The sequence below is a fragment of the Sus scrofa genome, chromosome 6 (genome assembly GCF_054392235.1).
Source record: "Sus scrofa isolate SSC_HxYL_T2T_F1_AM1 chromosome 6, Sscrofa_HxYL_maternal_Yorkshire_Landrace_v2.0, whole genome shotgun sequence".
Classification (NCBI taxonomy): Eukaryota; Metazoa; Chordata; class Mammalia; order Artiodactyla; family Suidae; genus Sus; species Sus scrofa.
Window position 1 is genome coordinate 51,667,373 of NC_139388.1, and position 15,971 is coordinate 51,683,343.

Consider the following 15,971-nt stretch of genomic DNA (forward strand, 5'->3'; position numbering starts at 1 on the left):
AAAAAAAAAAAAAAAAAAAAAAAAGTAAACATGGCATAACCCTATGACCTGGCCATTCTACGTGCTTGATATCTATCCAAAGGAAATGTAAGCAAGGTCTCAAAAAGATATTTGCACCCCCTTGTTCATTTGCAGCATTACTCACAATAGCCAAGAGCTGGTCGTAACCCGACTGTCCACAGAAGGATGACTGGATAAACAAAATATCGTTTATACATACCATGGAATGTTGTTTAGTGTTTTAAAAGATGGAAATCCCGGAGTTCCCGTCGTGGCACAGTGGTTAACGAATCCGACTAGGAACCATGAGGTTGCGGGTTCAGTCCCTGCCCTTGCTCAGTGGGTTAACGATCCGGCGTTGCCGTGAGCTGTGGTGTAGGTTGCAGACGCGGCTCGGATCCCGCGTTGCTGTGGCTCTGGCGTAGGCCAGTGGCTACAGCTCCGATTCAACCCCTAGCCTGGGAACCTCCATATGCCGCGGGAGCGGCCCAAGAAATAGCAACAACAACAACAACAAAAAGACAAAAGACAAAAAAATAAAATAAAATAAAATAAAAGATGGAAATCCCGGAGTTTGTGCTGTGGTGCAGTGGGATTGGTGGCATCTCTGCAGCTCTAGGTTGCAGGTTCAATTCCTAGCCCAGCACAGTGTGTTAAAGAATCTGGCGTTACCACAGCTGCAGGTGGAGATCAAAACTGCAGCTCAGATCTGATGCCTGGGAGTTCCCATCATGGTGCAGTGGTTAACGAATCTGACTAGGAACCATGAGGTTGAGGGTTCGATCCCTGGCCTCGCTCAGTGGGTTAAGGATCCAGCGTTGCTGTGAGCTGTGTTGTAGGTTGAAGATGCAGCTCGGATCCCACGTTGCTGTGGCTCTGGTCTAGACCAGTGGCTGCAGCTCCGATTCGACCCCTAGCCTGGGAACCTCCATATGCCGCAGGAGCGGCCCTAGTAAAGGCAAAAAGACACACACACACACACACACACACACACACACACACACACACACACACACACACACACACACACACAAAGATCAGATGCCTGGCCCGGGAACTCCATTTGCTGCGGGGCAGGCAAAAGAGGCAAAAAAAAAAAAAGTTGGAAATCCTGTTACATGCTACGACATGGATGAACCTTGAGGGTTTTATGCTTCATGAAATAAGCCAATTCACCAACAGACACAGGCTGCATGAGTCCACCTTTGTGAGAGGTCTAGTGCTGTCAAAATCATGGAAACAGAAAGGAGAATGATGAGTGCCTGGCACTGGGGGTCAGGGGAAATGGAGCTCTGTTCAATGGTAGTTTCACATCTACGAGATGAAAGATTACCAGAAATCTGTTACACAACAGCGTGAATATAGTTAACACGACTGAATCGCACACTTTAAAGATAGATAAAAGGATAAATTTTGTGTTTTTTACTACAATTTAAAAATTAACTCAGTGGGTTAAGGATCCAGTGTTGCCATAAGCTGTGGTGTAGGTCGAAAACGCAGCTTGGATCCCGTGTTGCTGTGGCTGTGGCCTAGGCTGGTGGCTTCAGATCTGATTTGACCCCTAGCCTGGGAACCTCCATATGCCGTGGGAGGGGCCCTAGAAAAGACAAAAAAAAAAAAAAAAAAGACAAAAAAAATTAAAAATACATACATATGTAAAAATGTAATAAACCAATGAAATTCCTTTTTTTTTTTTTTTTTCTTTTGGTCTTTTTTGTGCCTCACCCGTGGCATGTGGAAGTTCCCAGGCTAAGGGTCAAATCAGAGCTGCAGCCGCTGGCTTACACCATAGCCACAGCAACGCAGGTTCCGAGTCACATATTCCACCACCACCACAGTGGATCCTTATTTAACCCACTGAGTGCAGTCGGGGATCGAACCTGCATCCTCATGGATACTAGTCAGATTTGTTTCCACTGTGCCACAACAGGAACTCCTCAATGAAATTATTTTTTTATTTTTTTATTTTTTTTGGCTTTTTAGGACCACACCTTCAGCATATGGAAGTTCCCAAGTTAGGGGTCAAGTTGGAGCTACAGCCGCTGGCCTACACCACAGCAATGCGGGATCTGAGCCACGTCTGTGACCTACACCACAGCTCATGGCAACGCCAGATCACTGACCCACTGATCAAGGCCAGGGATCAAACCTGCAACCTCATGGTTCCTGGTCGGATTTGTTAACCACTGAGCCATGAAGGAAACTCCCCCTCAATGAAATTCTTAATGGCCTGCTTGCCCTGGAGGTCTGCTCTTTCTTGACGCTCATCTCCTGGTCTGGCCATCCCACTCAGTATTGTGTGTGTGTGTGTGTGTCTTTTGCCTTTTTAGGGAGGCATACACAGCATATGGAGATTCCATAGGAGTCGAATTGGAGCTGTAGCTGCAGGCCTACACCATGGCCACAGCAACTCCAGGTCTGAGCCTCATCTGTGACAAATATCATAGTTCACGGCAATGCCAGATTCTTAACCCACTGAGCAAGGCCAAGGATCGAACCCTCATCGTCATGGATTCTAGTTGGATTCATTAAACTGAGCCGCGATGGGAACTTCCCCACTCAGTTCTGTGTGGACATAAGATCAGAGGCTGTATCCTGCAGTCCCCCTAGCCCCTGTTCCTTGCTTCGATGCCCAAGGTGGCTGTCCTCAAGCTTTTGGGCTGTCAAAAACAATTGGGAGGAGTTCCTGTAGTGGCTCAGTGGTAACAAAACTGACTAGTATCCATGAGGATGTGGGTTTGATCCCTGGCCTTGCTCAGTGGGCTAAGGATTTGGTGTTGCCATGAGCTGTAGTGTAGGTTGCAGCTACAGCTCCAATTTGACCCCTAGCCTGGGAACTTCCATATGCCTCAAGTATAACCCCAAACAAAAAAAGAACAATTGTGAAAAAAAATCTATGCCCTGGCATATTTTTAAGTTGACATTGAAAATTACAGAGTTTTGGGAGTTCCCTGGTAGCCTTAGGGGTTAAAGATTTGGCATAATCATCCCTGTGGCTCGGGTTTGATCCCTGGTCCAAGAACTCCCGCATGCCACAGTGCAGTCGATAAATAAATAAATAAATAAATAATAAATACATTTTAAAAATTAAAAATAATAATGCAGGATTTTGATGATTATAAAATGTAAAATTTTAATGCACTACATCGCTTCATTAGATGGATTAACAGAGATTTTCCTAATTTTCTTGTAGATGAACGTCCTTGTTGCTGGAATAAGACGGAGTTGGGTGTTAATTTCTACTCGAGTTTCCTTTTTTATATTAAGTGCTAAGAATCTAAGTTTCCTGTAGCTGCTGTAACAAATGACTGCAAACCAGGTGGCTTTAAACAACAGAGATGTACCCTCCTGCAGTTCTGGAGGCAAGAAGCTAGAGATCAGTATCGCTGGGCTGAAATCAGGTGTCAGCTGGTCACACTCCTTGTCTCTTCCAGCTTCGGGTGGCTGCAGGCACTCCTCGGCTCGTGGCCACATCATTCCAAATTACAAGGCTAGTATCTTCAAATTTCCCTCTGCTCTGTGTTTAAATTGCCTTCTCCCATTTGGGTCAAGCCTTCCCTCGCCTTCCTTTTATAAGGACACGTGCGATTGCATTTAGAGCCCCCCTCAATAGTGCAGGGTAACCTCCCCATTTCTAGATCATTAATTTGATAACATAGGCAAAGACCCCTTTCCAAATAAGGTAACTATGGATTCCAGAGATTAGGACATGGAGATCTTTGTGGGGAGCCATTTTCAGACTAATACAGAAACTTTGTTCACTGAATTATTCAGCAAGTATTTTATTGAACACCTACAGCGTGCCAGGCATTTGTCTAGACACTGAGAATACAACTGTGAACAAAACAGAGACCCCTAGCCTCCTGGAGCTGACATTCTAAGGTTGCACTCTCTAAAATGGTATCTACAGGACTTCCCATTGTGGCTCAGCAGTAATGAACCTGGCGAGTATCCATGAGGATTCAGGTTTGATCCCCAGCGCTGCTCAGAGGGTTAAGGATCCGGCATTGCCATGAGCTACAGTGTAGGTCACACACAGTGTGGCCGGCAGCTCCGATTAGACCCCTAGCCTGGGAACTTCCATATGCTGTTGAGTGCAGCCCTAAAAAAATAAAATAAAATAAAATGGTAGCTACAGGAGATCTCTGGTGGCTCAGCGGATTAAAGAACCTGTGTCGTTACTGCAGTGGCTTGGGTCACTGCTGTGGTGTGGGTTTGATTCCTGGCCCCAAAACTTTTGCATGCTGTAGGCATGGCCAAAATAAAATAAAATAAAATAAAATGGTATGCCATTTGTAACAACATGGATGGAACTAGAGACTCTCATACTGAGCAAATTAAGTCAGAAAGAGAAAGGAGTTCCTGACGTGGCGCAGTGGTTCAGTTGCGATTAACGATTCCAACTAGGAACCATGAGGGTGTGGGTTCCATCCCTGGCCTTGCTCAGTGGGTTAACAATCCAGTGTTGCCATGAGCTGTGGTGTAGGCCTGTGGCTACAGCTCTGATTAGACCCCTAGCCTGGGAACCTCCATATGCCTCGGAAGTGGCCCTAGAAAAGGCACAAAAGACCAAAAAAAAAAAGAGAGAGAGAGAGAAAGACAGACACCATATGATGTCACTTATATGTGGAATCTAAAATATAGCATAAAAGGGGAGTTCCCGTCGTGGCGCAGTGGTTAACGAATCCCACTAGGAACCATGAGGTTGCGGGTTCGATCCCTGCCCTTGCTCAGTGGGTTAACGATCCGGCGTTGCCGTGAGCTGTGGTGTAGGTTGCAGACGCGGCTCGGATCCCGCGTTGCTGTGGCTAGGCCGGTGGCTACAGCTCCGATTCGACCCCTAGCCTGGGAACCTCCATATGCCGCGGGAGCGGCCCAAGAAATAGCAACAATAACAACAACAACAACAACAACAAAAAAGACAAAAATAAATAAATAAATAAATAAAATATAGCATAAAAGATCTATCTACAAAATAGAACCAGCTCATGGACATGGAGGACAGACTTGTGTTTGCCCGGGGTGAGGGTGGGGGGAGTGGGATGGACTGGGTGTCTGGGGTTAGTAGGTGAAGACTGTTACAACTGGAGTGGGTGGGGAATGGGATCCTGCTGTATAGCACAGGGAACTATATCCAATCACTTGTGATGGATCAGGATGGAGGATAATGTGAGAAAAAGAACATATATATATATATATTTTTAACTGGGTCACTTTGCTGTACAGCAGAAATTGGCAGAACACTGTAAATCAACTATAATAAAAATAAAATATTGATTACATGTTGAAGTGATATATTGAGTCAAATCAAGTATGTTATTAAAGTTGATTTCACTTGTTTCTTTCTTTCTTTTTTTTTTCTTTTTTCTTTTTTTTTGTCTTTTCTAGGGCCGCCCCCTCAGCATATGGAGGTTCCCAGGCTAGGGGTCTAATCGGAGCTGTAGCTGCTGGCCTACACCACAGCCACAGCAACCCAGGATCCAAGCCATGTCTGCAACCTACACCACAGCTCACGGCAATGCCAGATCCTTAACCCCCTGAGCAAGGCCAGGGATCGAACCCGCAACCTCATGGTTCCTAGTTGGATTCGTTAACCACTGAGCCACAACGGGAACTCCACTTGTTCCTTTTCAGTTATTTTTTTCCTGCACCTGTGGCATATGGGAGTTCCCAGGCTAGGGATTGAATCACAGCAGCAGCAGCTGGCCTACATACACCATAGCAACGCCAGATCAGAGGTGAATCTGCAAACTACACCACAGCTTGCCCACTGAGAAAGGTCAGGGATTGAACCTGAAGCCTCATGGATACTAGTCAGATTCTTAACCCACTGAGCCACAATGGAAACTCCTTTTTTTAGTTATTTTAAAATGTAGGTATGAGAATATTTATTTATTTATTTATCCGAGCCACGTCTGCAACCTACACCACAGCTCACAGCAACGCCAGATCCTTAACCCACTGAGTGAGGCCAGGGATCGAACCCGCAACCTCATGGTTCCTAGTCGGATTTGTTAACCACTGCGCCACGACGGGAACTCCAGTATGAGAATATTTAGAACTACATGTGTCGCTTGCATTCTGTTTCTATTGGATAGTGCTGTTCTAAGGGGAGGGAGAAGATTATGGACAGTTAACACAATAAATAAGTATATGACGGTATGCTAGAAAGTGATAGTTTTCATGGAAAAAACTAAAGATAGGTGTAAGGCAGTGTGTTAGTTTCCTATGGCTCTGTAACAAATTACCACAGATTTAGTGGCTTAAAAAAAAACAACACCCATTTATTATCTTGTAGTTCTAAAGCTCAGATGCCCAAAGTATGAATGGACCTAGAGATTATCACATTAAGTGAAGTAAGTCAAAGACAAATATCATATGACATCACTTATATGTGGAATCTAAAAAAATGATTCAAGTGAACTTATTTACAAAACAGAAATAGACTCACAGACTAGAAAACAAATTTATGCTTACCAAAGCGGAAAGGAGGGGGAGATAAATTAGGAGTTTGGGATTAACGTATCCATATATATAGAATATGTATAAAACAGGTAAAGAACTAGAACCTACTGTATAGCACAGGAAACTAATACTCGATATCTCATAATAACCTCTAATGGAAAAGAATCTGAAAAAGAATTATATATATGTATGTATATATACACTTATCTATGTATAACTGAATTGCTTTGCTGTACACTTGAAACCAAGACAACATTGTAAATGAACTATACCTCAATTAAAAAAATAAAATCAAAGGCTGAGTTCCTTCTAGAGGTTCTAGGGGAAAATCCATCCCTTGTCTTTTTCGGTTTCTAGAGGATGCCTACACTCTTTGTCTCCTGGACACATCATTCTGACTTCTGCTGGCATCATAGTTTTATTTTCTTTTATTTTTTTATTTTTTTATTTTTTAGGGCTGTACCATGGCTTATGGAAGTTCCCTGGCTAGGGATCGAAGCCAAGCTACAGTTGCCAGCCTACACTACAGACACAGCAACACCAGATCTGAGCCACCTCCACAACCTTTATCGCAGGCAACGCAGGATCCTTAACCCACTGAGCAGGGCCAGGGATTGAACCTGCACCCTTATGGATGTTAGTCGAGTTCATTGTCGATAAGCCACAACGGGAACTCCTGCTGGCAGCATCATAGCTCTTCCTCTGACTCTCCTGCCTCCCTCTTCTAGGGACCCTGGGAATTACATTGGACCCATCTGAATCCAGGATAATCTCTCCATCTCATAATCTTTAACACCCCCCCCCAATATCCTTCATTTAATCACACCCGTAAAGTCTCTTTTGCCACTTAAGGTAACATATTCAGAAATTCTGGGGATTAGGAGGTGGACGTCTTGGGTGGGGGGCCTTACTCTGTCTACCATAGGGAGGGTCAAGCCAGAGGAGCTGCAGTTTAAGACAAGGGGTGTCAGGAGAGAGGCTCTCTGGAGAAGGTGACATCTGCCTAAAGTCCTGAAGGAAGCAGCAGTGTGGATATTCGGGAAGGGCATTCCAAGAAGCAGGAACTGCCAAGGCAAAGGCTCAGGGGTCGACCTATTCCCTTTTCCTGGGCATCCCTCCTTCTGGTGCCCTCTAAACCACAGGGGTCAAAAGTTGGTGCTGTCTCAGGTGCCTCTGAATCTTGTTTGCGAGTAGAAAGTTTTGAGATCCCTAATCGTCATTGGTCTCCCGCACACTCTCTATCTCCCACGGTTCCTCAAAGGGCTGTAGGGAGAGTCAGGAGCCTGGGTCAGAAAGGCAACAGGTTCAATCCTCCCTTCCACCCGCAGTCCGGAAGGGTGATCACCTGGGCTCCAGGGCCGCTCTGTCTGTGCAGCGTCCGCCTGCGGTGCCACTGGCGCAGGGAGGCCCTGGCCTCTGAGCTGAGCTGCTGGGGCGCGCGGCCCTCGTCGGGCTGGTAGTGGGCAATGTGGTACAGCGCCCCAAACCACGTGGTCAGGTAGTACCCGGCTAGAGGCGAAGGGGAGGTCAGGTCAGTCCTCTCATGTACAGGTCGAGGCTGTCAGGGGGGTCTGCGGCCCTAGGGCGCTCCCTGTTGGGTCCTGGCGTTCCGGGGCTGGGGGCTCACCTTCTCCGCGTAACTCATCCGGATCCAAGAGCTCCATGAGAAACTCCACGTCCAGCTGCGTCTCCCCAATGTCCGGACTCCAGATCAGTTCCTCCGTCAGGGCTGGCAGGAAGGCGTCAGCCCCCAGCGGCTCTAGGGGAGCCGGAGGACGGGCTCTGAGGTGGATGGAGACACCTTCCATCCGAACCCCAGGACCGCGAGTGCCGGCTGCCCTTCCACTTTGCCGGGCATACCAACGTCCCTTACTAGGTCCCCCGGCTCGCGTAGACGCCTCCCGCAACCCTCACGCCACGCCATATCCAGGTGGACACAAGCGTCCTTCTTTACCTTGATTGTCGCCCTGAGCCAGGCCCGAGTAGACGTCACTGCACACAGCCAGCAGGAGGGACACCTTGCGGCGTGGGGCGCAAGCAGCGTGGAGGTGAGCCAGGCGCGAGTGGATGCGGCTCCGCAGGGCGGGGGCGGGGCCCCGCCCATCACGCCCCGCCCCCTGAGCTCCAGAACGCCCCGCCTCCGCGCGCAGAGCCAGTTGTCGCCTTCGCAGTTGCCGCAGCTCTGGGGCGCGAAGCCTGCGGAGTCGAGTCCACAGGGCTGGCTTCAGCGGCGCCAGCACCGCCCGGCACAAGGCTGCCTCCACCGCGGGGCCTTCAGGGGTTGAGGTGGTTGAAGAAGGGGCCGCCAGGCTCACCCACTCCCACCCTCTCGCTCCCCCGACCCGCCCTGGCCAACTGGCGCCCTTCCACAACGTCTGGCCACCCAGTTGTGTAGACTGAGGTGTGGACACACGTGGAAGAGGGAGCCTGGGTGTGAACACACACGTGGAAGAGAGAGGGGTAGGGCTGGCACACAGGGGTGAGATGGAGCAGTGGTGAATAGAATCAGTGTTACTATAGGTAGGAAAGGCGGTGTGAGTAGAAAAGGCGACAGATGTGAAGGAAGTTGGGTGTTCACACCTGCGGAAGGCCAAGAGCTGGCAAACGTGAATCTGGGGGGGTTTGGAGAGTGGCCCTAAGTTCCCACTCCATCCTCATTACCTAGATCCTCGTCCTTCTGGGGGACCCCAGGTCCCCTGCTCTCAAAAACAGCCCTGACATCAGGGTCCTTTGCTAAGTGTTCCTGGAGGTCAGTGAGGAGATGCCGCACATCCTGAAGCAGCTCTGTGGCCGGGTCCCCAGGCCTGTGGGCCCCCGCAGTGTCGGAGGTGAGGCGCGCCCGAAGGCCCCGGAACTGCCTGGCCACATAGCCGCTCCGGGCCCTGGCTAGAGCCCGGATGTGATGAGTGAGCACATCCTCAGGTCCTTCCTCTTCATCTTTGTCCTCCTCCTCCTCCTCCTCCTCCTCCTTCTCCATCAGGCTGGCCAGAGGTGGCCTAGGATGTTGTACCTCTGGGCTGAGTGGGCCTTCCACCCAGGAGACCTGGTGAGGGGCTGGGTGCCTGGGGGCTGTTGTGAGAAGAGGGTTGGGTTCCATAGAACAGGGGCTGCAGCTCCTTCACCTTTCAGGGGCCCAGGGCCCTGCCCATCTAACCTGGACCATGTGTTTCAGCAATTTCCGGAGTTGTCTCTGGGGGGGTCAGTTTCGTCCCCCACCCTCTGTGGGTATCCAGGTAGAGCTTGTTCACCACGAAGAGCACCCTCCCTGAGGTGTTGAGTTGAATGCTGCCAATCTGCAGAGAATCTGGCGGCCAGCAGAAGTGAGGTGTCCCAGGTGCCCAAGGGGCCAGCTTTGGTTCCTTCAGGTCACCAGGAGACTTAGCCTGGACACAGCCTTATTGCTGGAGGAACTGAGGCTTGGTCCCTGGCACCTCCTCATTCAGGCCCAGGAGTCAAGCACCATCCCCAGCTTTCTCAAAGCCTCAGCCTTATCCTCCCTCAAACCCTGTAGTTTGGCCCAACCAAGTGCCATCTCCTGGACTAAGGGGACAGAAAAGTGGTCTCTTCCTCCCTTAGAGAATCATGACTCACCTGTGTGTTGGTCTCCAGGCCCTAGAGTGGGAGGGGGCAAGAGCAGTGTTCTGGGTAAAACATCCCTGAGAAAAAGACAAGGAGGAGCCCCGATGCGGATGGTGTGTCATAGGGAAGGATTCCCCATTGACCCCCACCCCTTTTCCACCTTTTTTGGCTGCCCCATGGGAGTTCCCAGGCCAGGGATCAGATGTGAGATGCAGCTGCAATCTATAGCCATAGTTGTGACCTATGCCATAGCCCACAGCTGCAGCAACACTGGATCCTCAACCGACCGGGCTGGGCTGAGGGTCAAACTTGTGTCCCAGTGCTCCAGAGACACAGCCAATCCCATTGCGCCACAGCAGGAACTCTCCCCTTAGTCCTTTTGGTGGATGACCTGTACCTGCTAGCTGATAGGAAGGCCAGGAGATGGGGCAGGTCAGGCATGCAGAGCTTAGAGGATTCCAGAGACACACCTGCGGGGAGAGGCAAGGAGGAACAAGTTAAAAAACTTAAGGGGAAACAGCCTTCTTTCCCCTGGGACTCTCTCTTTCCCAGGTTTGCAGTTCCCCCAAAGACCTTCAGAACAGGGAATTTTCTACCCCTTGCAGCCCCCTGTGTCTTCTGTGTCTTAAGCTTGCATCCCACTTATGTCACCAAATAGGATTCATTCATTAGACACATATTTATTAAGCATCTGTTCATTTTCAGGCACTGGGGATACAGTTGTCAAAAGGCAGGTGCATCCACTTCCCTCCTGTAGCCTACCTTTTAATGGAAGGAAATAAAAATAAATGAGTAAACAAATAAAGATAAGTCTATCATGTATTGAGTGCTGTGAATGAAATCGAGTGATTGAAAGCGACTAGAGTTATCATTAGCTGTGGCGGTCAAGGAAGGTTACGTTTCTGTAGAGGGCCAGAAGATGGAGACTAAACCGACCATTGAAGGAAATACAAAGGGCCTGAGTTGGGACATATTAAGCATGCTCAAGGAACAGACAGAGGCATTCTCTTGTGGCTCAGTGGGTGAAGGATCCGACATTGTCCATGCAGCAGCTCAGGTTGTGCTGTGGCATGGGTTTGATCCCTGGCCTGGGAACTTGCCCATCCTGCAGGTATGGCCAAAAATGGAAAAAAAATAAAAATAAAAATGAAAAAAGGGAACAGAGAATGGTGTGTTGGAGCAGAGTGAATGAAGGGCAGTAGATGGAGAAGTGGGCAGGGGCTAAGCAGGCAGCATCTTATAGGCCATGATGAGGAATTTAAAATTCACTAAAGATGTTGCATGTCCTTTGCAGGTTTGGGGGCAGGAATGTATAACGTCTGATTGATGTTTGAAAATATTACTCTGGTTGCTGTGTTTAGAATGGATTGCAAGAAGGAAAGGGTGAGAGAAGAGGCTATTACAATTGTTTGGGCAAGAGGCGATGGTGGCTAGGACTCAGGTGATGGAGCTGGAGGGGACTGGGAAGAGTTAGGGGGCATTTCAGAATTAAAACTGAGCATGGGTTAAGGATCTGGCATTGCCATGAGCTGTGGTGTAGGTCGCAAACATGGCTCGGATCTGATGTTGCTGTGGCTGTGGTGTAGGACCCCTAGGTGTGGACCCCTAGCCGGGGACCCTCCATATGCTGCAGGTGCAGCCTTAGGAAACAAACAAACAAAAAAAAGAATTAAAACTGAGCAATCTTGGTGATAAATTTGCTGTGGACTGGAAACTTGGAGTGGAGGTGGTAGTATCCTCACCTCCAGGGAGCTTCTGGATCCGGTATGTGTTGACATCCCCTGGCGAAGGTCCTGTCCTCAACACCAGGATCTGGCTGTGGTCATGTCCTATGACCAGGAAACTCTGGCAGGGGGTGGGTGGAAGCAAAGGTCAGCTTGAAAAGGACAAATGCAGAAGTCTGCTTTTGCCTGCCTAGCATCTATCTCCCTTATTTTGAGTTCCACACCCCAAAATTCCTTTCGAGAAACTCGCTCTCTTAGGTCCTGTGGGTGGAAATAACTCCCTCCAAGCCCTAGGGGTGGGTCCATGACCTGACCTAGCCAGTAGCCTGACAGTGTTCTCTGACCATTGTGATTGGTTCAGAGATGATCATATGAATCAAGCTCAACCAATGAAAATCTTCCACAGGATTTTTGCTGGAGCTCTTTGGAAAGAGCTTTCTTTGTACAGTGGGGGTTGCTAAGCTGGGCTCATGTGGCCCTGAGCTGGGGCCAGCCATCTCTGTCACTACAAGGAGAGACCCCCCCTAAAGGAGGGAGACCTGTTAGTTGCCTTATTCAAATTTATCCCCTATTGCTCGCAGAACTCCAGCTTTGTTCAGGGCATCAATAGGCCCAACCATAGGAGATGGATAATGATTGTTGTAGCCAGTAGTCCCCACCTCTGGCTGTATAACTCTCAGGTGTGCTTTTAAAAATATTGCTGCCTGGGCCCCATCCATATATTCTGAATCAATTGTGAAGGCTTTTGCTTTTCTGGCTAAAAAAACAAATGCAACTGGTGCCTCCCTTCTTCCATTTTCTGGTGTGGAATTCACATGTGTGCTTGGGCTGGGGCAGCCAGTGGGTGACCATGAGGGACGTCAAGAGAGTTGCAGAGACGCTGGCCTTGATGTCACGTGGAAGAGAACTGGAGCCTGCAGCTGCCTTTCTGGTTATGTTAGCAAGATAAATGCCTATTCAGAGTTCCCCTCATGACTTAGTGGTCAATGAACCCGACTAGGATCCATGAGTATTCGGGTTTGATCCCTGGCCTCGCTCAGTGGGTTAAGGATCTGGCGTTGCTGTGTGCTGTGGTGTAGGTCACAGACACAGCTCAAAACCTGTGTTGCTGTGGCAGCTGTAGCTCTGATTCGACCCCTAGCCTGGGAACTTCCATATACCGCAGGTGTGGCCCTAAAAAAAAAAAAAAAGAAAAAAAAGATAAATGCCTATTCATCTAAGCTACTATAAAACAAGTGTTTATTATTTGCATCATCCCCAAATAGGAAAAATTCCCCGCAGTTTAAAACAAAGCTAAGAAATAGGATGAAGAGAAATATACGTATAAGTTGTCTTATGCTCAGACATTGCTGAAATTACTTTTACTTCTGGGCTTTTCAGTCATTTGAATCAAAAAGTAGCTTTTCTACTTGCTTAGTTTGTGTTGTGTTTGTTGCTAGCAACCAAGAGAGTCCTGATTCAGGGTGTCACGGGGAGGGTCAGAGAGGGTCCCCAGCTGTGTGTACTTACCCCTGGTGGCCACAGCTCCAGAAGGGCTTTTGCACCCTGGGCATCCAGCTCTGGAATCTGCCACACCCCACATGTTCTCTGCAGTCGAAGGCGTGGCTCTGGGGTCCCAAAGACCCCTAAGTGGGTCTCACCTGCTCCATTCGCCTGTGATGGGATTAGTCTGGGACAGGCAGGGATCAGAACAGGGTTCTGAGGAAGGCGATTGGACACTGAGGTGGGCGTCAAAGGTCCAGGAAGGGGCAGCCCAGGGGGAACAGGTCAGAGATGGGGTTCGGGGGTCCCATGGGGGATGGGAATTGGCTGGAAGGGGCTTCTGATTCCAGGGGCAGGAGATGGAGATGGCCCCACCAGCCCTCACCTCTCCCGGTCGGTGGGGCCTGCCGAGGCCTTGTCCTCCGGCTGGCCCATCCTCAGGATGCAGGTGGCCAGTGAGCCATGGTCTGGCCTCTGGCAGGGAGGAAGATAAGGCTCGAGGCTGCTCCAGGGGTAATATTCAAAATACAACCCACGAGGCAGAGACGCTGACCAATCAGAATGGACTTGAGACCCCTTGCTATGCTAGGTGTTAATTCTTTAATTGCCGGATGGTAGGGAGAGCTGGGGGTCCCAGGAGGAAGGCCAGTGTGTTTTGGGTGTAGGAGGAGCGGGAGAGGACTCAAAGATGACAGCTGTTTACCCAGTGGGAGGTTAATATTTCAGTTTTGTTTTGTTTTTGCTTTTTAGGGCCACACCACGGCATATGGAAGTTCCCAGGCTAGGGGTCAAGTTGGAGCTGCAGCTGCCGGCCGACACCACAGTTCACGGCAATGCCGGATCCTCAATCCACTGAGAGAGGCCAGGGATCAAGCCCACATTCTCATGGATCCTAGTCTGGTTTGTAACCGCTGAGCCTCAACAGGAACTCCAATATTTCAGTGTTTACCATCCAGTGCCGCTGTACAGCTGTGGACCAGCTAACTAACAACCCTCATGGAAACCCAGTGCCTGGAAAAGGGCTCTGCCCACAGTAGGCATTCTGTCAAAGTGACAAATGTCATACAACATCCCCTCTTCCTCCCTCCCCAGACTACAGAGGGGCCCTCAAATATTTTCTCCCAACATTTTTTTTTTTTTTTTTTTTGTCTTTTTGGCATTTCTTGGGCCGCTCCTATGGCATATGGAGTTTCCCAGGCTAGGGGTCTACGGAGCTGTAGCCACCAGCCTACACCAGAGCCACAGCAACGCGGGATCCGAGCCGCGTCTGCAACCTACACCACAGCTCATGGCAACGCCGGATCGTTAACCCACTGAGCAAGGGCAGGGATCGAACCTGCAACCTCATGGTTCCTAGTCGGATTCGCACCACGATGGGAACTCCTCCCAACATTTTATGAAAAATTTCAAACATTCAGAAAAATGGAATTTTTTTTCAGGGAACATCCATATACCCACTACCTAGATTCAACTATTATTCTTTTTGCTTTACCACACACCTGGCCCTCTATCCATCTATCCATCAGACCCCAACTCTTAACCAGGTAGAGAGTCCTACAGCGGGTTATCAGTTAAGGTAGGCATTAAAAAAACTATCCCTGCAGCAGTCTCAGGAGTAGGGGGTCTAAGTCCACCCATTTGTCCATCTGTCTGTCCGTCCATACATACATCCATCCACCCATCCACCCACCCATCCATTCATCCACTCACCCACCCACCCATCCATCCATCCACCCATTCATCCATCCATCCATCCATCCATCCATCCCTCCACCCACCCACCCATCCACCCGTTCATCCATCCATCCATCCATCCATCCCTCCATCCACCCACCCATCCATCCAACTACCCACCCATCCACCCACCCACCCATCCATCCACCCACCCATCCATCCAACCACCCATCCATCCACCCACCCACCCATCCACCCATCCACCCATCCATCCACCCATCCATCCATCCATTCACTCATCCACACATCCATCCATCCATCCATCCATCCCTCCATCCACCCACCCATCCATCCACCCACCTATCCCTCCACCCACCCATCCATCCAACCATCCATCTCTCCACCCACCCACCCACCCATCCATCCACCCACCCATCCACCCATCTACCCATCCATCCATCCATCCATTCACCCACCCATTCGTCCATCCACCCAACAAGTATTTACTGAGTACAGGCCCAGAATTCGGTGCCTGGGGAAAGGATGACAGCAGACTAGGCCCCTGCTCCCAGGGACTTGTGCTCTTCTTGGGGTGGGCACAGGGGATGGATAACAAACAGTTAAACAAATCCCTCAGCCCCCTGACCAGAAACCTAGGGTGTTGGGAAGTGGGAGACAGAGAGCAGGTGCCCTGCCCAGGGGAGAGCAGGCAGGAGGGGTCGGGGGAGGGAGGCAGATGCTGGCCTGGGTCCCGTAGAGGTGGAGGGGACGGATGGTGCTGGGCAGGGCCAGAGGGGGGCAGCTGCCTAATACCAAAGGGAGGCAGCGAGGGGTGATGATGCCAGCTGCTTGGTCCCTGGGGGCCCCTACCTGTTCTCGGAGGGGAGGCCTGGAGGAGCAGGAAGTGAAAGTGTTCTCACAGAGAGAGGAAGCAGAGCAGGCAGGGGGAAGAGGCGGGGCTGGGGGTACCTCCCTCTTTCCGGGGGCTCAGGCCTCAGATGACTGGGCTTTGGAGGAAGGACCCTAGGCAGTCTGGGGGTCCAGGGG

At 49.9% G+C, this 15,971-nt stretch overlaps 2 protein-coding genes across 4 annotated transcripts in view; one reads left to right on the forward strand and one right to left on the reverse strand.

The window, feature by feature from the left end:
• NFKBIB (NFKB inhibitor beta) overlaps positions 1-15,971 on the forward strand; it is a 1,076,695-nt gene that overhangs the window by 1,030,268 nt on the left and 30,456 nt on the right. The window lies entirely within an intron of this gene.
• Positions 6,255-15,849, reverse strand: RINL (Ras and Rab interactor like). Of its 3 annotated transcripts, none has more exons than XM_021094350.2 (12): positions 15,795-15,849; positions 13,636-13,724; positions 13,278-13,437; positions 11,787-11,889; positions 10,442-10,514; positions 10,057-10,121; positions 9,620-9,769; positions 9,127-9,534; positions 8,420-8,737; positions 8,093-8,224; positions 7,811-7,974; positions 6,255-7,728 (listed from the first exon to the last, which is right to left on the reverse strand). In XM_021094350.2, exons 2-12 carry the CDS (start codon positions 13,683-13,685, stop codon positions 7,675-7,677), a joined length of 1,677 nt encoding a protein of 558 aa, XP_020950009.2. In that variant the 5' UTR covers positions 13,686-13,724; positions 15,795-15,849; the 3' UTR covers positions 6,255-7,674. The 3 variants fall into 3 exon arrangements, 2 of the variants coding, with proteins under 2 accessions (XP_020950009.2, XP_084816835.1); XM_084960709.1 differs by having other exon boundaries at positions 6,882-7,198; XR_014806092.1 differs by lacking the exon at positions 15,795-15,849 and having other exon boundaries at positions 6,453-7,728; positions 8,420-8,661; positions 13,636-14,026.